General features: G+C 43.4%; 1 protein-coding gene across 1 annotated transcript in view; it reads left to right on the top strand.

Moving 5' to 3' along the window:
• Positions 1–24,886, top strand: part of LOC135543854 (calcium-binding protein 8-like) — a 73,707-nt gene that overhangs the window by 27,965 nt on the left and 20,856 nt on the right. Inside the window, exons 3-4 of the mRNA XM_064971177.1 lie at positions 5,420–5,563; positions 19,517–19,629. Of these exons, the coding sequence (XP_064827249.1) occupies positions 5,420–5,563; positions 19,517–19,629 (257 nt within the window). The remainder of the gene's footprint in view (positions 1–5,419; positions 5,564–19,516; positions 19,630–24,886) is intronic.

Genomic DNA, 24,886 nt, shown 5'->3' with positions numbered 1-24,886 from the left:
GCCGGGCTAGAGTGGGCATTGAGCCAAGTAAGGTTGGGCAGGCTCGGTGCTCAAGAGCTCCAGTGCACATGCACGGTCCGGTCTATCCAGTGCCACCTACACGCACCAGCCCTCCGGTGGCAGCCCCCCGCACCAGGCTTCCTTTGCGTGTCCAGTTTGCGTGTCCAGAGCCCAGTTCTCCCTGTTCCTCCTCCCCGCACTCGCCCTGAGGTGCGTGTCCTCGGCCCAGTACCACCAGTGCCGGCACCATGCACCAGGCCTATAGTGCGTCTCGCCTGTCCAGTGCTGCTAGAGCCTTCCTCCTCTCCAGCGCAGCCGGAGTCTCCCGCCTGTCCGGCGCTGCCAGAGTTTTTATTTATTTTATTTTATTTCACCTTTATTTAACCAGGTAGGCTAGTTGAGAACAAGTTCTCATTTGCAACTGCGACCTGGCCAAGATAAAGCTTAGCAGTGTGAACAGACAACACAGAGTTACACATGGAGTAAACAATTAACAAGTCAATAACACTGTAGAAAAAAAAGGGGAGTCTATATACATTGTGTGCAAAAGGCATGAGGAGGTAGGCGAATAATTACAATTTTGCAGATTAACACTGGAGTGATAAATGATCAGATGGTCATGTACAGGTAGAGATACTGGTGTGCAAAAGAGCAGAAAAGTAAATAAATAAAAACAGTATGGGGATGAGGTAGGTGAAAATGGGTGGGCTATTTACCAATAGACTATGTACAGCTGCAGCGATCGGTTAGCTGCTCAGATAGCACATGTTTGAAGTTGGTGAGGGAGATAAAAGGCTCCAACTTCAGGGATTTTTGCAATTCGTTCCAGTCACAGGCAGCAGAGTACTGGAACGAAAGGCGGCCAAATGAGGTGTTGGCTTTAGGGATGATCAGTGCTGGATGCACGCACACCTGCTGGAGCGCGTGCTACGGATGGGTGTTGCCATCGTGACCAGTGAACTGAGATAAGGCGGAGCTTTACCTAGCATGGACTTGTAGATGACCTGGAGCCAGTGGGTCTGGCGACGAATATGTAGCGAGGGCCAGCCGACTAGAGCATACAAGTCGCAGTGGTGGGTGGTATAAGGTGCTTTAGTGACAAAACGGATGGCACTGTGATAAACTGCATCCAGTTTGCTGAGTAGAGTGTTGGAGGCAATTTTGTAGATGACATCGCCGAAGTCGAGGATCGGTAGGATAGTCAGTTTTACTAGGGTAAGTTTGGCGGCGTGAGTGAAGGAGGCTTTGTTGCGGAATAGAAAGCCGAATCTTGATTTGATTTTCGATTGGAGATGTTTGATATGAGTCTGGAAGGAGAGTTTACAGTCTAGCCAGACACCTAGGTACTTATAGGTGTCCACATATTCAAGGTCGGAACCATCCAGGGTGGTGATGCTCGTCCGGCATGCGGGTGCAGGCAGCGATCGGTTGAAAAGCATGCATTTGGTTTTACTGGCGTTTAAGAGCAGTTGGAGGCCACGGAAGGAGTGTTGTATGGCATTGAAGCTCGTTTGGAGGTTAGATAGCACAGTGTCCAAGGACGGGCCGGTATAGTATATAGAAGTATATAGAATGGTGTCGTCTGCGTAGAGGTGGATCAGGGAATCGCCCGCAGCAAGAGCAACATCATTGATATATACAGAGAAAAGAGTCAGCCCGAGAATTGAACCCTGTGGCACCCCCATAGAGACTGCCAGAGGACCGGACAGCATGCCCTCCGATTTGACACACTGAACTCTGTCTGCAAAGTAATTGGTGAACCAGGCAAGGCAGTCATCCGAAAAACCGAGGCTACTGAGTCTGCCGATAAGAATATGGTGATTGACAGAGTCGAAAGCCTTGGCAAGGTCGATGAAGACGGCTGCACAGTACTGTCTTTTATCGATGGCGGTTATGATATCGTTTAGTACCTTGAGTGTGGCTGAGGTGCACCCGTGACCGACTCGGAAACCAGATTGCACAGCGGAGAAGGTACGGTGGGATTCGAGATGGTCAGTAACCTGTTTGTTGACTTGGCTTTCGAAGACCTTAGATAGGCAGGGCAGGATGGATATACAGTGCCTTGCGAAAGTATTCGGCCCCCTTGAACCTTGCGACCTTTTGCCACATTTCAGACTTCAAACATAAAGATATAAAACTGTATTTTTTTGTGAAGAATCAACAACAAGTGGGACACAATCATGAAGCGTGCAAAATTATTCAGCCCCCTTAAGTTAATACTTTGTAGCCCCACCTTTTGCTGCGATTACAGCTGTAAGTCGCTTGGGGTATGTCTCTATCAGTTTTGCACATCGAGAGACTGAAAATATTTCCCATTTTTCCTTGCAAAACAGCTCGAGCTCAGTGAGGTTGGATGGAGAGCATTTGTGAACAGCAGTTTTCAGTTCTTTCCACAGATTCTCGATTGGATTCAGGTCTGGACTTTGACTTGGCCATTCTAACACCTGGATATGTTTATTTTTGAACCATTCCATTGTAGATTTTGCTTTATGTTTTGGATCATTGTCTTGTTGGAAGACAAATCTCCGTCCCAGTCTCAGGTCTTTTGCAGACTCCATCAGGTTTTCTTCCAGAATGGTCCTGTATTTGGCTCCATCCATCTTCCCATCAATTTTAACCGTCTTCCCTGTCCCTGCTGAAGAAAAGCAGGCCCAAACCATGATGCTGCCACCACCATGTTTGACAGTGGGGATGGTGTGTTCAGGGTGATGAGCTGTGTTGCTTTTACGCCAAACATAACGTTTTGCATTGTTGCCAAAAAGTTCAATTTTGGTTTCATCTGACCAGAGCACCTTCTTCCACATGTTTGGTGTGTCTCCCAGGTGGCTTGTGGCAAACTTTATACAACACTTTTTATGGATATCTTTAAGAAATGGCTTTCTTCTTGCCACTCTTCCATAAAGGCCAGATTTGTGCAATATACGACTGATTGTTGTCCTATGGACAGAGTCTCCCACCTCAGCTGTAGATCTCTGCAGTTCATCAAGAGTGATCATGGGCCTCTTGGCTGCATCTCTGATCAGTCTTCTCCTTGTATGAGCTGAAAGTTTAGAGGGACGGCCAGGTCTTGGTAGATTTGCAGTGGTCTGATACTCCTTCCATTTCAATATTATCGCTTGCACAGTGCTCCTTGGGATGTTTAAAGCTTGGGAAATCTTTTTGTATCCAAATCCGGCTTTAAACTTCTTCACAACAGTATCTCGGACCTGCCTGGCGTGTTCCTTGTTCTTCATGATGCTCTCTGCGCTTTTAACGGACCTCTGAGACTATCACAGTGCAGGTGCATTTATACGGAGACTTGATTACACACAGGTGGATTGTATTTATCATCATTAGTCATTTAGGTCAACATTGGATCATTCAGAGATCCTCACTGAACTTCTGGAGAGAGTTTGCTGCACTGAAAGTAAAGGGGTTGAATAATTTTGCACGCCCAATTTTTCTGTTTTTGATTTGTTAAAAAAGTTTTAAATATCCAATAAATGTCGTTCCACTTCATGATTGTGTCCCACTTGTTGTTGATTCTTCACCAAAAAATACAGTTTTATATCTTTATGTTTGAAGCCTGAAATGTGGCAAAAGGTCGCAAAGTTCAAGGGGGCCGAATACTTTCGCAAGGCACTGTAGGTCTGTAACAGTTTGGGTCCAGGGTGTCTCCCCCTTTGAAGAGGGGGATGACTGCGGCAGCTTTCCAATCCTTGGGGATCTCAGACGATATGAAAGAGAGGTTGAACAGGCTGGTAATAGGGGTTGCGACAATGGCGGCGGATAGTTTCAGAAATAGAGGGTCCAGATTGTCAAGCCCAGCTGATTTGTACGGGTCCAGGTTTTGCAGCTCTTTCAGAACATCTGCTATCTGGATTTGGGTAAAGGAGAACCTGGAGGTGCTTGGGCGAGAAGCTGCGGTGGGGGCGGAGCTGTTGGCTGAGGTTGGAGTAGCCAGGCGGAAGGCATGGCCAGTCGTTGAGAAAGCCGTTGAGTTCCCGCCCCTCATTCCAGAGGCGCCAGAGCTCCTCAGTCCAGCGCTGCCGTTGAGAAAGCCGTTGAGTTCCCGCCCCTCATTCCAGAGTCGCCAGTCTGCCCAGCACCGCCTGAGCTACCCGTCTGCCCAGCGCCATCAGAGTCGCCAGTCTGCCCAGCGCCGCCTGAGCCACCTGTCTGCCCAGCGCCGCCAGTGCCGCCAGTCTGCCTAGCGCCGCCAGTGCCGCCAGTCTGCAAGGAGCCGCCAGTTCCGCCAGTCTGCAAGGAGCCGCCAGTCAGCCTGGAGCCGCCAGTGCCGCCAGTCAGCCAGGAGCCGCCAGTGCCGCCAGTCAGCCAGGAGCCGCCAGTGCCGCCAGTCAGTCAGGATCCGTCAGATCCGCCAGTTATCCAGGAGCCGCCAGTGCCGCCAGTCAGCCAGGATCTGCCAGAGCAATCAACCTGCCTGAGCTTCCTCCCGTTGTTAGGGTTCCTAGGCCAAGGTCAGCGGCGAGGGTCGCCACTCAAGGGACGCTAAGGAGGTGGACTAAGACAACTATGGAGTGGGGTCCACGTCCAGTGCCAGAGCCGCCACCGCGGACAGATGCCCACCCAGACCCTCCCCTATAGGTTTAGGTTGTGCGGTCGGAGTCCGCACCTTGGGGGGGGTACTGTCACGTTCTGACCATCGTTCTTGTGTGTTTTTCTTGTTTTAGTGCTGGTCAGGACGTGAGCTGGGTGGGCATTCTATGTTGTGTGTCTGGTTTGTCTATTTCTATGTTTGGCCTGATATGGTTCTCAATCAGAGGCAGGTGTTAGTCATTGTCTCTGATTGGGAACCATATTTAGGTAGCCTGTTTTGTGGGTGGTGTCTCCTGTGTCAGTGTTTGTACCACACAGGACTGTTTCGGGTTTTCATGTTTCTTGTTTTATAGTCTATTTCATGTATAGTTTCGTTATTAAAAGAACCATGAATTATAAGTACGCTGCAACTTGGTCCGATCCCTGCTACACCTCTTCTTCAGAGGAAGAAGAGAACCGTTACACACTGCCTTGTAACCAACATCGGAGAAGGCGTGTTTTTGCAGAAGGGCTTGGTTTATATAGATAGATAGCTAGTCTACTGGTGCCAAAATTTGGCTGTAAGCTGTCAGCAAATATAATTCAAGTTTACACTATTCATCTATGGCAAAGATACTTAAATATGTTTCCCTTTTCATCTGTGTCGGGTGTTAGCTAGTTACGGCCTATCTAGGTCTTCAGCCAGCATGGAACAAAAGGGAGGGAAAGGTTGTTTGTCTGTCTGTCTGTGTGCACATTCATGCGTGTATATTTGCATGTGTCCATGCCTGTGTTCACGCCTGTGTTCACACCTGAGTTAATGCCTGTGTCCATGCCTGTGTCCATGCCTGTGTCCATGCCTGAATTAATGCCTTATGTTCACGTCTGTGTCCCTGTGCAGAGATCCGGGAGGCGTTCCGGGTGCTGGACCGGGATGGGAACGGGTTCATCTCTAAGCAGGAGCTGGGCATGGCTATGAGATCCCTGGGGTACATGCCCAGTGAGGTGGAGCTGGCCATCATCATGCAGAGACTAGACATGGATGGTGAGGCACATACAGAGGAACACAGAGACACACACACTTATCATGCACACACACACACACACACTCAAAAGGCTTATCATAAACACAGAAACAGAGACAGACACACATTGAGTCTTTAATTATTTATTTTTATAGGGGGTAGATCAGCTTTAATATTGCAGAAAGATTGTATCTTCCATCAATGTAATTGTCTGCATCATTTCCAATCCCCCATATATCTTTTAGGAGAAAAATATATTCACAACTGAGCAAGAGGATAAGTGCATTAGAGTGTCTAGTCTAAACAGATGCCTCACAAGTCCTCAACTGACAGCTTCATTAAATAGTACCCGCAAAACACCAGTCTCAATGTCAACAGTGAAGAGGCGACTCCGGGATGCTGGTCTTTCTTGGCAGAGTTGCAAAGAAAAACCATATCTCAGACAGGCCAATTACAGTTTTTTCCAACTGCTTACACACGTTTTCAAAACTGTCTCCTTTTTTCAAAACTCTACACACAATTCCTAAAACTGCACACACAAAACGCAAAATGCCTCACATCTCTTTCAAAATGTAACACTGCATTCAAAATGCCATAAACACATGTCAGAATGAAGCATTTGCATCAAATGGCAAACACTGCTTTCATAATAGTACATTTTTGGATATACCATGTAAACACTGTTGTTCTAAAACTAAAGCTCTTTGGTCTTTCATAGGCTTATATCTACATTTCAATACAATGTTCTACAGTGAAAGTCATCTGCTGAGAGGGGTAACAAGTACACTGTAAACACCAAGCAATGTAGAAACAGAACATATTTATTAGGCCAAACATTACTGTTGTATACAGTACATATGTAAACCAAAAGTATATTCTTTAGAAGACAGTAAATGTCACAGCTTCTATGAGTAGTGGGTGGAGAAGTCAGGCGCAGAGAGCAGGGTAGTTCACAAGATGTGGATTTTTAATTTTGCAAAAATCCAGAGAGACGGTCACGCCACAAACATAAGGGCGCGTAAAGACCCAGTCCAAACAACAGGACGGAACTGACCGGAAAAATAAATACCCCAAAATAATCACACACCATAACCAGAAAAACAAGCCCGCACAGGCCGGCGGGCCTGCTGGGTTTAAATGGCCCACAACCAACCCTAAACACGAAACAGGTGCAGCTAATCAGACACAACTAAATGAAACAGAAAAGGGGATCGGTGGCAGCTAGTAGGCCGGCGACGACGACCGCCAAGCGCCGCCCGAACAGGAAGAGGCACCATCTTCGGCGGGATTCGTGGCAGTAAAGAACACAATTGTGTGTGTAGGGTCCCGGGGGGGCAGTCCAGGAATTGGTAGTGGGGGGGCAGTCACCAGTGCTAAGCTACACTTCATCTCTTCTCGGGCCTGGGTCTGGCCACAATACTTCATCCACATCACAAGATACGTTTTCTCTTGCCAAACATGGAGGGAAGTATCTCCTAGCATGGCGTATCCAACCTTGGAGAGAGGCAACCTCTATGTCCCCACATGGAGGGAAGTATCTCCTAGCATGGTGTATCCAACCTTGGACAGAGGCAACCTCTATGTCCCCACATGAAGGGAAGTATCTCCTAGCATGGAGTATCCAACCTTGGACAGAGAACCTCTATGTCCCCACATGGAGGGAAGTATCTCCTAGCATGGTGTATCCAACCTTGGACAGAGACAACCTCTATGTCCCAACATGGAGGGAAGTATCTACTAGCATGGTGTATCCAACCTTGGACAGAGGCAACCTCTATGTCCCCACATGAAGGGAAGTATCTCCTAGCATGGAGTATCCAACCTTGGACAGAGAACCTCTATGTCCCCACATGGAGGGAAGTATCTCCTAGCATGGTGTATCCAACCTTGGACAGAGACAACCTCTATGTCCCCACATGGAGGGAAGTATCTCCTAGCATGGAGTATCCAACCTTGGGGAGAGGCAACCTCTATGCCCCCACATGGAGGGAAGTATCTCCATGGTGTATCCAACCTTGGAAAGAGGCCACCTCTATGTACCCACATGGAGGGAAGTATCTTCTAGCATGGTGTATCCAACCTTGGAGAGAGGCAACCTCTATGTCCCCACATGGAGGGAAGTATCTCCTAGCATGGTGTATCCAACCTTGGAGAGAGGCAACCTCTATGTCCCCACATGTGTCCTCCATTGCCTGGAGAAGCGGCATGCGGGCATAGGGTTGGCGATCATACACTTTCCTGTGCCAGGCTGAGAAGAATTCCTCTATGGGATTTAAAAAAGGTGAATATGGGGGTAGGTACAAAACTTCAAATTGTGGATGGGTGGCAAACCAGTTTTGGACCAGAACAGCCCGGTGAAAACTAACATTGTCCCATAAAACCACAAATCTAGCAGGCTCCTGATCTGGACCAGGGACAAGCATTGTGTAAATTGCCTCCAGAAAAGTGAGCATATGGCCGGTGTTGTACGGAAGCCAACCTGAAGCCAACCTCATCCACATAAATAAATGAATGGCGAATTACATGGGCATTCAGCTCCAATACTCTCTGTAACAGACAAAAGGATATACAGATGAGTAAATATGGTCGGTCTGAAGTACTGGAAGTAGTGTTGCATACATACCTCTACAAAGTCATGTCGCATACTCTGTCAGAGTTTCTCTCAAATGGCACCTTGTAAAGTTGTTTCATCGTCACTCGGTGCCGTTGGAGGATGCGTTGTATGGTCGACAGGCTTACAGCATTGATGTTGTTAAATATGGTGTCATTATTCAAGATATGCTCTCTTATCTCTCGAATCCTAATTGCATTGTTGGCCAAAACCATATTTATAATTGCAGTCTCTTGTTCATCTGTAAACAAGCGTCCTCGTCCTCCATGATGTCTTTGCCTTTCCACTCTGTACAGAATTCAAACACAGTATGTGTTCAGCATAGGAATTGTAAACAATGTACAAAAAATGTAGTACAGCATGATGACCAACCTCATTCATTCAATGCAGTGCAGTAAATGGATGGCTTAGAGTTTGTTTATGCAATACTATGCAGTCATACGTATTTTACAGTATATTACTCTAATGCTAAAATAGTCATGAGAAAGTTGCATACCTGTTGTCATTTCTGAAGGTTCGAATTATGGACGCCACTGTAAATCGACTCAAATTGGGCTGGACTCTTAGTCCAGCCTCTCTCATGGTCAAACTGTGGTTGATCACATGATCAACAAGTGTTGCCCTAATCTCATCAGAGATGGCCCTCCTTCCTTCTCTTCTTTGCCCTCATCCTCTTCTTCCTTTTCCTCTTCCTCCTACTCCTCTTGCTTTCTGTCCATTGTTGGCATCCATTGTTCAAAACAGGTAATCTGACCTTTGACCCATTTATAGGCCTATACTACAGTAAAGCAGTGATTGGTTAGTGATCAGTTAAGCTATTCGTGTTTGCACATGTGAGGAGCTTGTCTGAACTGGTGAATAAGTGTATCATTTTTGTATTGGCTGTGTTTGGAAAAGGAAAGCAAGTCACTTCCTGTTAGATTTTTGTGTTTTAGGTAGAGAATTGTGTGTAGTGTTTTGAAAGTAGTGTTTTGAAAAAAATGTTTTATGCAATTGACAACTGAGTCAAAGGCTGAGAAATAGCTTATGGTTTTGGATATTTGGTGTGTAGTTTTGCACTTTGAGTGAGAGGTTTCAAAAATCGTGTGACATGAAAAGATTTTGTGTGTAAGCAGTTGGAAAAAACTGTAAAAGAAAAGATTAAGATGGGCAAAAGAACACAGACACTGGACAGAGGCCAGCATCCCGGACTCGCCTCTTCACTGTTGACATTGAGACTGGTGTTTTGCGGGTACTATTTAATGAAGCTGCCAGTTGAGGACTTGTGAGGCGTCTGTTTCTCAGACTAGATAATCTAATGTACTTGTCCTCTTGCTCAGTTGTGCACCGGTGCCTCCAACTCCTCTTTCTGTTCTGGTTAGAGCCAGTTTGTGCTGTTCTGTTAAGGGAGTAGTACACAGCTTGATTTCTTGGCAATTTCTCGCATGGAATAGCCTTCATTTCTCAGAACAAGAATAGACTGACGAGTTTCAGAAGAAAGTTCTTTGTTTCTGGCCATTCTGAGCCCGTAATCGAACCCACAAATGCTGATGCTCCAAAATCTCAACTAGCCTAAAGAAGGCCAGTTTTATTGCTTCTTTAATCAGAACAACAGCTTCAGCTGTGCTAACATAATTGCAAAAGGTGTTTCTAATGATCAATTAGCCTTTTAAAATTATAAACTTGGATTAGCTAACACAACGTGCCATTGGAACACAGGAGTGATGGTTGCTGATAATGGTTCGCTGTACGCCTACGTAGATATTCCACTATAGATAGTCATTTACAAAAACAAGGACATTTCTAAGTGACCTGGCCAAGATAAAGCAAAGCAGTGCAACAAAAACAACACACAGTTACACATAAACAAATGTACAGTCAATAACACAAAAGAAAAGAAAAATAGAAAAATCTATGTACAGTGTGTGCAAATGTAGAAGAGTAGGGAGGCAATAAATAGGCCATAGAGGTGAAAATAATTACAATTTAGCATTAACACTGGAGTGATAGATGTGCAAGTAGAGATACTGGTGTGCAAAAGAGCAAGAGGGTAAATAATAATATGGGGATGAGGTAGTCGGGTGTGCTATTTACAGATTGGCTGTGTACAGGTACAGTGATCGGTAAGCTGCTCTTACAGCTGATGCTTAAAGTTAGAGAGGGAGATAAGTCTCCAGCTTCAGAGATTTTTGCAAATCGTTCCAGTCATTGGCAGCAGAGAACTGGAAGGAAAGGCGGCCAAAGTAAGTGTTGTCTTTGGGGATGACCAGTGAAATATACCGGCTGGAGCGCGTGCTACGGGTGGGTGTTGCTATGGTGACCAGTGAGCTGAGACAAGGGGGGGCTTTACCTTGCAAAGGTAAAGGATTACCTGGGGCGAGTGGGTTTGGCGACTGGTATGTAGTGAGGGCCAGCCAACGAGAGCATACAGGTCGCAGTGGTGGGTAGCCATATCAGAAGTCACATAATTAGTTAAATGAAGTCCACCTGTGTGCAATCTAAGTGTCACATGATCTCAGTGTATCTCAGACCTGTTCTGATTGGCCCCAGAGTCTGCAACACAACTAAACAAGGGGCAACACCAAGCAAGCAGGACTATGAAGACCAAGGAGCTCTCCAAACAGGTCAGGGACAAAGTTGTGGAGAAGTAGAGATTGGGGTTGTGTTATAAAAAAATAAATGAAACTTTGAACATCCCACGGAGCACCATTAAATCCGTTATTAAAAAATGGAAAGAATATGGCACCACAACAAACCTGCCAAGAGAGGGCCGCCCACCAAAACTCAAGGACCAGGCAAGGAGGGCATTAATCAGAGACGCTGCAAAGCTCCACAGTGGAGATTGGAGTATCTGTCCATAGGACCACTTTAAGCCGTACACTCCACAGAGCTGGGCGTTACAGAAGAGTGGCCAGAAAAAAGCCATTGCTTAAAGAAAGAAATAGGCAAACACATTTGGTGTTCACCAAAAGACATGTGGGAGACTCCCCAAACACGTGGAAGGATGGAAGAAGGTACTCTGGTCAGATGAGACTAAAATTGTTTTTTTTGGCCATCAAGGGAAACGCTATATCTGGCGCAAACCCAACACCTCTCATCACCAATCCAGTTGAGAATCTGTGGTATGACTTAAAAATTGCTGTACACCAGCAGAACCCATCCAACTTGAAGGAGCTGGAACAGTTTATCCTTGAAGAATGGGCAAAAATACCAGTGGCTAGATGTGCCGAGCTTAGAGAGACATACCCCAAGAGACTTGCAGCTGTAATGGCTGCAAAAGGTGGCTCTACAAAGTATTGCCTTTTTTGGGGTGAATAGTGATGCACGCTCAAGTTTTCTGTTTCTTTGTTATATTTCTTGTTTGTTTCACAAGAAAACATATTTTGAATCTTCCAAGTGGTAGACATGTTGTTTAAATGAAATGATACAAACCCTCAAAAAAATCTATTTTAATTCCAGGTTGTAAGGCAACAAAATAGGAAAAATGCCAAGGGGGATGAATACTTTCGCAAGCCACTGTATCATAATTTGGTTGTAATCCAAAAAGGTTAGAAAAAGTATCCAAGTTGTGGATTTAAAAGAAAGCATACAATGGCACCTTTTTTAAAGCCCGGGATTCCTTTGATATTATTGCTGGATATGATTTTAATAGCTAACATTTCAATGGCCATAAAAAATAGATATGCAGATAGTGGACAACCTTGTTTACTCCTCTTGACAGTTTAAAACTTTCTGAGAAGTAGCCATTATTTACTACTGTACACCTAGGGATACTATACATGATTTTAACCCATTTCATAAGAGATTCTCCAAAATTGAAATGTTCCAGGTATTTATATATTAACTCCAGTCGTAATTTATCAAAAGCCTTTTCAATGTCAGCTATGAATACCAGGCCTGGTTTCCCAGATTTTTCAGTGTTCTATTGTTTCCAGTACTTACCTTATATTATCTCCAATGTATCGTCCATGTAAAAAAGCCTGTCTGATTAGAATGAATAATGTCCGACAATACCTTTTTAATTCTACGCGCTATACATTTTGCTAGAATTTTTGCATCACGACACTGAAGTGTAAGGGGCCTCCGACTTTTTAAATGGACTGGATCTTTTTATTTCCCACTTGTATCCTGTTTCAGTAATAATGAATTCATACCTTCTTGTTGAGTGTCTGATTATCTACCATTTACATAGGAGTGTTTAAAACATGCTAATAATGGTCCTCTGAGTATATATAAAAAGTTTGGTATACCTTAACTGGTATGCCATCCAACCCTGGAGTTCTCACGGACTTAAAGGCTTTAATTGCATCAAGAAGTTCCTCCTATGTAATTTGGCTTCACATGAGTCTTTCTGTACAGATGTTCATTTTATATTTGTAACGGCTTTCTTGGTGTGAAGGAGAGTCAGACCAAAATGTGGCATGGCTATTGAGATTCGTGTTTAATAAAACAAATGAAACATGAATCAATACAAAAACAATAAATGTAACGTGAAAACCGAAACAGCCTATACTGGTGCAAAGTAACACAGAGACAGGAACCAGGACAATCACCCACAAAACCCAACACCAAACAGGCTACCTAAATATGGTTCCCAATCAGAGACAATGACTCACACCTGCCTCTGATTGAGAACCATATCAGGCCAAACATAGAACTAGACAAACTAGACATGAAACATAGAATGCCCACTCATATCACACCCTGACCAAACAAAACATAGAAACATACAAAGCAAACTATGGTCAGGGTGTGACAATATTAATAGAAAAAAATCCATACAATTAGCTTCGGTTAGTGAAGATGGAGACTGAAACGAAAACATATGCTTCAAGTACTTTGCTTTCTCTTTTAAAATATAATTTGGTGAATCACATGTGTCTCCATCATTTGTAACAAGTTTCCGTAAATTATTTTTGGTAGCATTTCAACGTTGAAGATTAAAAAATAATTTGGTGAACTTTTCACCATATTCCATCCAGTTTGCTTTATTTTTTATAATATATTACACTGGATCTTTCTTGAAGAATTTCCTCCTTTTCTTTTTGTTTTTCCTCTAACTTATTCTGTGCCTTTATGGTACCGTTTTTATAGCTATCTAACTGTATTGTTAGTCCTTCAATTTCCTTTGTTAATATGGACTCTTTTGATCTAAATTGCTTTTGTTTTAGAGATAATTATAACAATTATAACTGGCTATAGTTATATCACCATTTACCATAATGAGATACAACTTTGAAATCTATCATAATATATGTTTGTAAACGTTCCATTAAAAAAGTACCGTAGTGATTGAGTGTCCATGTAACTCTACCATGATATTTGCATTGCTACTAAGTAACCCTCCAATTGGTCCCCACTATTCCACCCGCTAAAGCCCCTCCCCCATTCCTAGTTGGGTTGTCGTCGACAACCGGCAGACCACACCCGTCACCCAGGATCCCTAGGCCCCCCGGAGAAAGACCGGGACCCATCCTTCGAAAAGAGCACACCGACTGAACAGAAGCAGATCAACCGCCAAAAACATCTCCAATACTCTCACCTCAATTTGCTTTATATTTTTAGCAAAAATCTCACGTATCTTAATCTCCATCATTAACAATTAATATGCGTAATAATGTTGACAGTTCATGAAAAGGATTGTTACCCATAACTAGGATTGTTACCTATAACCAGGATTGTTACCTCTAACCAGGATTGTTACCAATAACCAGGATTGTTACCTCTAACCAGGATTGTTACCTATAACCAGGATTGTTCCCTATTACCAGGATTGTTCCCTATTACCAGGATTGTTACCTATAACCAGGATTGTTACCTCTAACCAGGATTGTTCCCTATTACCAGGATTGTTCCCTATAACCAGGATTGTTACCTATAACCAGGATTGTTACCTCTAACCAGGATTGTTACCTATAACCAGGATTGTTACCTCTAACCAGGATTGTTACCTCTAACCAGGATTGTTACCTATAACCAGGATTGTTACCTATAACCAGGATTGTTACCTATAACCAGGATTATTACCTATAACCAGGATTGTTACCTCTAACCAGGATTGTTACCTATAACCAGGATTGTTACCTATAACCAGGATTGTTACCTATAACCAGGATTGTTACCTATAACCAGGATTGTTACCTATAACCAGGATTGTTACCTATTACCAGGATTGTTCCCTATTACCAGGATTGTTACCTCTAACCAGGATTGTTACCTCTAACCAGGATTGTTACCAATAACCAGGATTGTTACCAATAACCAGGATTGTTACCTATAACCAGGATTGTTACCTCTAACCAGGATTGTTACCTATAACCAGGATTGTTACCTATAACCAGGATTGTTACCTATAACCAGGATTGTTACCTATAACCATGATTGTTACCTATAACCAGGATTGTTACCTATTACCAGGATTGTTCCCTATTACCAGGATTGTTACCTCTAACCAGGATTGTTACCTCTAACCAGGATTGTTACCAATAACCAGGATTGTTACCAATAACCAGGATTGTTACCTATAACCAGGATTGTTACCTATAACCAGGATTGTTACCTCTAACCAGGATTGTTACCAATAACCAGGATTGTTACCTATAACCAGGATTGTTACCAATAACCAGGATTGTTACCTATAACCAGGATTGTTACCAATAACCAGGATTGTTACCAATAACCAGGATTGTTACCAATAACCAGGATTGTTACCTATAACCAGGATTGTTACCTCTAACCAGGATTGTTACCTATAACCATGATTGTTACCTCTAACCAGGATTGTTACCTATAACCAGGATTGTTACCAATAACCAGGATTGTTACCTATAACCAGGATTGTTACCTATAACCAGGATTGTTACCTATAACCATGATTGTTACCTATTACCAGGATTGTTACCAATAACCAGGATTGTTACCTATAACCAGGATTGTTACCAATAACCAGGATTGTTACCAATAACCAGGATTGTTACCTATTACCAGGATTGTTACCTATTACCAGGATTGTTACCTATTACCAGGATTGTTACCTATAACCAGGATTGTTACCAATAACCAGGATTGTTACCAATAACCAGGATTGTTACCTATTACCAGGATTGTTACCTATTACCAGGATTGTTACCTATTACCAGGATTGTTACCTATTACCAGGATTGTTACCTATAACCATGATTGTTACCTCTAACCAGGATTGTTACCTATTACCAGGATTGTTACCTATAACCAGGATTGTTCCCTATTACCAGGATTGTTACCTATAACCAGGATTGTTACCTCTAACCAGGATTGTTCCCTCTAACCAGGATTGTTACCTATTACCAGGATTGTTACCTCTAACCAGGATTGTTACCTATTACCAGGATTGTTACCTATAACCAGGATTGTTCCCTATAACCAGGATTGTTACCTATAACCAGGATTGTTACCTATAACCAGGATTGTTACCAATAACCAGGATTGTTACCAATAACCAGGATTGTTACCTATAACCAGGATTGTTACCAATAACCAGGATTGTTCCCTATAACCAGGATTGTTACCAATAACCAGGATTGTTCCCTATAACCAGGATTGTTACCTCTAACCAGGATTGTTACCTATAACCAGGATTGTTACCTATTACCAGGATTGTTACCAATAACCAGGATTGTTACCTATAACCAGGATTGTTACCTCTAACCAGGATTGTTACCTATAACCAGGATTGTTACCTATTACCAGGATTGTTACCTATAACCAGGATTGTTACCAATAACCAGGATTGTTACCTATAACCAGGATTGAAGGTCTCCGGAAATGGTCTGGAGAAGAGAGGGAGAGTCAGAGGGATAGGTTACGCAGGAGACCTCTAACCAGGATTGTTACCTATAACCAGGATTGTTACCTATAACCAGGATTGTTACCTGGAACCAGGATTGTTCCTATAACCAGGATTGTTACCTCTAACCAGGATTGTTACCTATAACCAGGATTGTTACCTATAACCAGGATTGAATGACCTCTAACCAGGATTGTTACCTATAACCAGGAGCGGGTTACCTCTAACCAGGATTGTTTTATAACCAGGAAATTGTTCCCTATAACCAGGATTGTTGGTCTGTATTACAGGATTGGGAATAACCAGGATTTTACCTATAACCAGGATTGTTACCTATAACCAGGATTGTTACCAATAACCATGATTGTTACTTATAACCAGGATTGTTACCTATAACCAGGATTGTTACCTATAACCATGATTGTTACTTATAACCAGGATTGTTACCTATTACCAGGATTGTTACCTATAACCAGGATTGTTACCTATAACCAGGATTGTTACCTATAACCAGGATTGTTCCCTATGGCTGACGGTCTGCAGAGAGGGAGGAGGGGGGAGGGGGGAGGAGGAATCAGGAGATAGGTTGGAGAATAACCAGGATTGAACCAGGATTGTTACCTATTACCAGGATTGTTACCAATAACCAGGATTGTTACCTCTAACCAGGATTGTTACCTCTAACCAGGATTGTTACCTCTAACCAGGATTGTTACCTATAACCAGGATTGTTACCTATTACCAGGATTGTTACCTATAACCAGGATTGTTAAGGATAACCAGGATTGTTCCTATAACCAGGATTGTTACCTCTAACCAGCATTGTTACCAATAACCATGATTGTTACCTCTAACCAGGATTGTTACCTATAACCAGGATTGTTAGTCAAAGGATGGAGTTACCAATAACCATGATTGTTACTTATAACCAGGATTGTTACCTATAACCAGGATTGTTACCTCTAACCAGGATTGTTACGGGGGAGAGAGATAACCATGGTTGGGACGGCGCGATAACCAGGATTGTTACCTATTAATGATTGTTAGCAAGGGAACCAGGATTGGTACCTATAACCAGGATGGTTACCTATTACCAGGATTGTTACAGCATCTGAGTAAGATGAGGTCAAAAGAGGAGAGGAGGGAAAGGAGGGGAGAGTGTGAATCTTGTGCGTCAGGATTGTTACCTATAACCAGGATTGTTACCTATAACCAGGATTGACCTATAACCAGGATTGTTACCAATAACCAGGATTGTTACCAATAACCAGGATTGTTACCTATTACCAGGATTGTTACCTATAACCAGGATTGTTAGGGAACCTATAACCAGGATTGTTACCTATTACAGCATGGATTGTTACCTCTAACAGGATTGTTAGGGGAGAAACCAGGATTGACCTATAACCATGATTGTTACCTATTACCAGGATTGTTACCAGAACCAGGATTGTTACCTATAACCAGGATTGTTACCAATAACCAGGATTGTTACCTATAACCAGGATTGTTGATCCATGTTTCCGTCAGTAACCAGGAGGACTACCTATAACCAGGATTGTTACCTATAACCATGATTGTTACCTATAACCAGGATTGTTACCTATTACCAGGATTGTTACCTCTAACCAGGATTGTTACCTATTACCAGGATTGTTACCTATAACCAGGATTGTTACCTATAACCAGGATTGTTACTATAACCAGGATTGTTACCAATAACCAGGATTGTTACCTATTACTTATCCAGGATTGTTACCTATAACCAGGATTATTACCTCTAAAATGATTGTTAAATGATTACCAGGATTGTTGGCTCTAACCAGGATTGTTCCCTATTACCAGGATTGTTACCTCTAACCAGGATTGTTACCTATTACCAGATTGTTACCTCTAACCAGGATTGTGGCTATTACCAGGATTGTTACTCTAACCAGGATTGTTAGAATTACCAGGATTGGCTACCTCTAACCAGGAAAATTACCCATTACCAGGATTGTTTAGATCTAACCAGGATTGTTACCAATAACCAGGATTGTTACCAATAACCATGATTGTTACCTATAACCAGGATTGTTACCTCTAACCAGGATTGTTACCAATAACCAGGATTGTTACCAATAACCATGATTGTTACCTATAACCAGGATTGTTACCTATAACCAGGATTGTTACCAATAACCAGGATTGTTACCTATAACCAGGATTGTTACCTATAACCAGGATTGTTACCTCTAACCAGGATTGCCATTACATTACATTTTTGTCAAGCAATTATTGTGATTAATCGTATATTGTCTCTACAAAATACGATCAGCAAAGACAAGATGTAGCTAGCTAACACTACACTAATCACGTTGAGTGTAATAGTTTCTACACACTAGTGGACGTTACAGCTGCTGTGCTAACACCTTAGCTAGCTGCTGGGCAGAAAGTCAGATAATCAACGGTTGTTACATCCCAGAGCCCAACTCAAGAAATTGCAATTATTTTGAATGCAAAGACAGTTGTAGCTGCTAAGAAGAAATTGCAAGATTAGACAAATCAAATTGTACTAAAATGAAATTTAATCAAAAAGTTATAGTCCTAGGTGATGGAGATTAGATCCACCCCGCTCCAACCCGAAACCGGAAATCGTGTTGTGACCATTTTCTCCAACATCTCTGTGCAGTCAGACCTTTAATGATTTTGTGCCACCAGGGCCACAATAATATGCCCCGTCTCTGACTGTCCGAGTGTGACCCCATCCCCATGGGTTACTGCAGTTAGTGTTGCCAGCACTGCCAGTGCCTGGGTGGGGGCACCCCACCGGAATCCACACTGGCTAGGTATAAGGTCATCAAGGTTCTCATTAGCAGCTTTGAGCATTTCCTTGTATATTGTGCTCTCCCATCAGGGGGCTCACGCTCAGAATCTTAAAGGGGCGGTGTTGCTCGAGTAGGTCTCACACTGAGTCTTATTATCTGATTTCCTAAATAGATTTTTTTCCAAGGTTAATGAGTCAGTTACACCTCCTGGTCTCAGCAGTGTGGGAGGGGGGGTTCATAGTGTATGTCCACTGTGTATGTGTTTGTATTCACCAGTATTACCAGATTCTCTGTGTAAACCAATCAACACCACACAATGTGCTCTCCTTGATAGATTTGACTCAAAGCTTAAGGTATGGCTTTGCGGGTGCCTGCGCACACACGCACACACGCACACACACGGGTTGCTCTCTGAAAGGTGAATCGATGACATTGTGTGTGGGAAATGCCATTGATTTTGGCGCCTCAGCCTGGGGATCAATCCAGACTATTCTGTTTAACACACAAACCCCAACAACACAACTATAAACTCTTAATCCTTAACCAGATCATGAGAAAATCTTCAATACAAAAGAGAAAAAGTAGATGTCACTTCAATTTTCAACACTTAATTGTCATGTGGCCATATGGTCAAGTCTTCATGTGGGACAAGCACACTAATGTGTGTGTGTGTGTGTGTGTGTGTGTGTGTGTGTGTGTGTGTGTGTGTGTGTGTGTGTGTGTGTGTGTGTGTGTGTGTGTGTGTGTCTAGGTGATGGTCAGGTTGACTTTGAGGAGTTTGTGACGATATTGGGACCCAAACTGCTGTCGTCTGAGACCAGAGAAGGTTTCCTTGGAAGCACCATTGATAACATATTCTGGCAGGTAGGAACACACTCTTCTCTTCTATCTCCTCCTCTCCTCTCCTCTCCTCCTCTCTTCACTCTCCTCCTCTCCTCTCCTCCTCTCTTCTCTCTCCTCTCCTCCTCTCCTCTCCTCTCCTCCTCTCCTCTCCTCTCCTCCTCTCTTCCCTCTCCTCTCCTCTCCTCCTCTCCTCTCCTCTCCTCTCCTCCTCTCCTCTCCTCCTCTCCTCCTCTCCTTTCCTCTCTTCCTCTTTCCATTCCTCTCTTCCCCTCTCCTCTCTTCCCATCTCCTCTCTCCTCTCCTCTCTTCTCCTCTCCTCTCCTCCTCTCCTTTCCTCTCTCCTCCTCTCCTCCTCTCCTCCTCTCCTTTCCTCTCTTCCTCTTTCCATTCCTCTCTTTCCCTCTCCTCTCTTCCCATCTCCTCTCCTCTCTTCTCCTCTCCTCTCCTCTCCTCCTCTCCTTTCCTCTCTTCCTCTTTCCATTCCTCTCTTCCCCTCTCCTCTCTTCCCATCTCCTCTCCTCTCTTCCCCTCTCCTCTCTTTACTTCTCCCTTCCTCTTTCCTCTAATCCCCTCTCCTCTCTTCCCCTCTCCTCTCTTCCCCTCTCTTCCACTCCCCTCTCCTCTTATCCCCTCTTCTCTCCTCTCTGCCTCTCTCCGCTGCCTCTCTCCTCTCTTCCTCTCTTCCTCTCTTGTCTTCTCTCTTCCTCTTTCCTCTCCTCTCTTATCCTCTCTACTCCTCTCCTCTCATCCCTTATCCTCTCTTCCCCTCTCTTCCACTCCCCTCTCCTCTTATCCCCTCTTCTCTCCTCTCCTGTCTTCTTCCCCTCTCCTCACTTCTCTTCCCCTCTCCTCTCTCTCTTCCCCTCTACTCCTCTCCTCTCTTCTCCTCTCTTCCTCTCTTCTCTCTTCCTGTCTCCACTCTTCCCCTCTCCTCTCTGCCTCTCTCCACTGCCTCTCTCCTCTCTTCCTCTCTTCCTCTCTCGTCTTCTCTCTTCCTCTCTCCTCTCCTCTCTTATCCTCTCTACTCCTCTCCTCTCCTCTCGTCCCTTATCCTCTCTTCTCCTCTCTTCGCTTCTCCTCTCCTCTCTTCTCCTGTCCTCTCTTCTCTTCTCTTCTCCTGTCCTCTCTTCTCCTCTCTTCTCCTGTCCTCTCTTCTCATCTCCTCTCCTCTCTTCTCCCCTCCTCCCTTCTCCTCTCCTCTCTTCTCCCCTTCTTCTTCTTGCTTTCCTCTTCTCCCTCACTCTGTGAGGTTATTCTGCAGTCAGTACACGTGCTAGATATTGGCTTACAGACACACACAAGCAAACACACACACAAAGATACAGATCCCCTACCTTTTCCTCTCGTCCCATGATGATGGAGTAAAGGATTTTTGTACTTCAAAGAAAAGAGACATGCCGGTATGTGTGTGTTCCTGGGAGGGTATGTACAGGCTTCAAAGTAAAAAGACGAGAACGGTCTCTACTTCAGAGGAAAGACAGGCTTTTAGGAGAGGGTTCTGTTTGGAGTGGAGACCTGATGCATTTTTGATGTTCTCCCGATCAGAAAAAAATATGTGTTTTGGGGGAACTCAAGCAAAGTTCAACGCAAGTAATTATAGCTCAGTGGTTTCTGCTGCAAAGACTCCCTAGGGCCTCTTCTCAATCCAAACCTGGTTCTCTTAGGATATAATAGGTAGAGATGCAGAGAGGGGAAGACAAAACAAGGAACTGATTGACAGGCAGAGACAGAAACCCAGACACACAGTGAAAAGGGGGCATAGAGAGAGAATGGTAATATAGAAGAGAAAGGGAGTAAAATAGAGTAAGGGAATAACAGATTCCCATAAGTGATTCATGGTGGTGGCAGACAGTCTGTGTCTCTGGAGGGGGGTTTAAAAACTCACCTCACAGGATACAATGAGTTATAGAGAGAGAGAGAGAGGCAGAGAGAGAGAGAGACAGAGAGAGAGTAGAAAATCTTAACAGTATATTTGACCTCTCAATTTCCATATCAAATCTAAAAACCTCAAATAGAAAACCGAAGAAAATTAACAACAATGACAAATGGTTTGATGAAGAATGCAAAAATCTAAGAAAGAAATTGAGAAACCTGTCCAACCAAAAACATAGAGACCCGGAAAACCTGAGTCTACGCCTTCACTATGGTGAATCACTAAAACAATACAGAAACACACTACGGAAAAAGAAGGAACAGCACGTCAGAAATCAGCTCAATGTAATTGAAGAATCCATAGACTCAAACCACTTCTGGGAGAATTGGAAAACACGAAGAATTATCTATCTAAAATGGAGATGGTAAACCACTTCTCCAATCTTTTTGGCTCTATAACAAAGAACAAAGAGCAAAAACATATACAGGATCAAATACAAATCTTAGAATCAACTATTAAAGACTACCAGAACCCACTGGATTCTCCAATTACCTTGAATGAGCTACAGGACAAAATAAAAACCCTCCAACCCAAAAAGCCATGTGGTGTTGACGGTATCCTCAATGAAATTATCAAATATACAGACAACAAATTCCATTTGGCTATACTAAAACTCTTTAACATCATCCTTAGCTCTAGCATCTTCCCCAATATTTGGAACCAAGATCTGATCACCCCAATCCACAAAAGTGGAGACAAATTTGACCCCAGTAACTACCGTGGAATATGCGTCAACAACAACCGTGGGAAAATCCGCTGCATTATCATTAACAGCAGACTCGTACAATTCCTCAATGAAAACAATGTACTGAGCAAATGTTAAATTGGCCTTTTACCAAATTACCATACCACAGACCATGTATTCACCCTGCACACCCTAATTTACAACCACACAAACCAAAACAAAGGCAAAGTCTTCTCATGCTTTGTTGATTTCAAAAAAGCCTTTGACTCAATTTGGTATGAGGGTCTGCTATACAAACTGATGGAAAGTGGTGTTGGGCATAAAACAGACAACATCATAAAATCCATGTACACAAACAACAAGTGTGCAGTTAAAATAGGCAAAAAAACACACACTTTTATTCCCACAGGGCCGTGGGGTGAGACAGGGATGCAGTTTAAGCCCCAACCTCTTCAACATATATATCAACGAATTGGTGCGGGCACTAGAGAAGTCTGCAGCACCCGGCCTCACCCTACTAGAATCTGAAGTCAAATGTCTACTGTTTGCTGATGATCTGGTGCTTCTGTCCCCAACCAAGGAGGGCCTACAGCAGCACCTAGATATTCTGCACAGATTCTGCCAGACCTCGGCCCTGACAGTAAATCTCAGTAAGACCAAAATAATGGTGTTCCAAAAAAGGTCCAGTCGCCAGGACCACAAATACAAATTCCATCTAGACAACATTGCCCTAGAGCACACAAAAAACTATACATACCTTGGCCTAAACATCAGTGCCACAGGTAACTTCCACAAAGCTGTGAACGATTTGAGAGACTAGGCAAGAAGGGCATTCTATGTCATCAAAAGGAACATAAAATTCAACATACCAATTAGGATCTGGCTAAAAATACTTGAATAGGTTATAGAACCCATTGCCCTTTATGGTTGTGAGGTCTGGGGTCCGCTCACCAACCAAGATTTCACAAAATGGGACTAACACCAAATTGAGACTCTGCATGCAGAATTCTGCAAACATATCCCCAGTGTACAAATTATGCATGCAGACCAGAATTAGGTCGATACCCACTAATGATCAAAATCCAGAAAAGAGACGTTAAATTCTACAACCACCTAAAAGGAAGCGATTCCCAAACCTTCCATAACAAAGCTATCACCTACAGAGAGATGAACCTGGAGAAGAGTCCCCTAAGCAAGCTGGTAGTGGGACTATGTTCACAAACACACCCCACAGAGCCCCAGGACAGCAACACAATTAGACCCAAGCAAATCATGAGAAAACAAAAATATAATTACTACTGTGTACTCTCTGTTTAGGGCCAAATAGCATTCTAGTTTGCTCTGTTTTTTGTTGATTCTTTCCAATGAACCTGGAGAAGAGTCCCCTAAGCAAGCTGGTAGTGGGACTCTGTTCACAAACACACCCCACAGAGCCCCAGGACAGCAACACAATTAGACCCAAGCAAATCATGAGAAAACAAAAAGATAATTACTACTGTGTACTCTCTGTTTAGGGCCAAATAGCATTCTAGTTTGCTCTGTTTTTTGTTGATTCTTTTGGGAGAACATCAAAAATGCATCAGGTCTCCATTCCAAACAGAACCCTCTCGTAAAAGCCTGTCTTTCCTCTGAAGTAGAGACCGTTCTCGTCTTTTTACTTTTTTACATTGGAAAGAATCAACAAAAAACAGAGCAAACTAGAATGCTATTTGGCCCTAAACAGAGAGTACACAGTAGTAGAATACCTGACCACAGTGACTGACCCAAACTTAAGGAAAGCTTTGATTATGTACAGACTCAGTGAGCATAGCCTTGCTATTGAGAAAGGCCGCCATAGGCAGACATGGCTCTCAAGAGAAGACAGACTATGTGCACACTGCCCACAAAATTAGGTGGAAACTGAGCTGCACTTCCTAACCTCCTGCCCAATGTATGACCAAATTAGAGACACATATTTCCCTCAGATTACACAGATCCACAAAGAATTTGAAAACAAACCCAATTTTGATAAACTCCCATATCTACTGGGTGAAATTCCACAGTGTGCATCACAGCAGCAAGATTTGTGACCTGTTGCGACAAGAAAAGGGAAACCAGTGAAGAACAAACACCATTGTAAATACAACCCATATTTATGCTTATTTATTTTCCCTTGTGTACCCTTAACCATTTGTAAATTGCTACAACACTGTAAATATACGTAATATGACATTTGGAATGTCTTTATTGTTTTGAAACTTCTTGATGTGTAATGTTTACAATTTGTTTTTATTGTTTATTTCACTTTTGTATATTATCTACCTCACTTGCTTTGGCAATGTTAACACATGTTTCCCATGCCAATAAAGCCCCTGAGAGAGGCAGAGAGAGAGAGAGAGAGAGAGACAGAGAGAGTCAGAGAGAGAGAGAGAGAGTCAGACAGACAGACATGCAGAGAGAGTGGCAGAGAGAGAGAGGTAGAGAGAGGCAGAGAGAGAGATTGGCAGAGAGAGAGAGAGGCAGAGAGAGAGAGGCAGAGAGAGGCAGAGAGAGGCAGAGACAGACAGACAGACGTAGAGAGAGAGAGGCAGAGAGAGAGAGAGAGAGAGACAGACAGAGACAGAGATAGACAGAGAGAGACAGAGAGAGAGAGAGACAGACAGAGAGACAGACAGACAGAC

This window comes from Oncorhynchus masou, chromosome 8 (genome assembly GCF_036934945.1).
Source record: "Oncorhynchus masou masou isolate Uvic2021 chromosome 8, UVic_Omas_1.1, whole genome shotgun sequence".
Taxonomy (NCBI): domain Eukaryota; kingdom Metazoa; phylum Chordata; class Actinopteri; order Salmoniformes; family Salmonidae; genus Oncorhynchus; species Oncorhynchus masou.
Note: the sequence above shows the minus strand (reverse complement) of the source record. Positions and strands in the feature narration are given on the sequence as shown.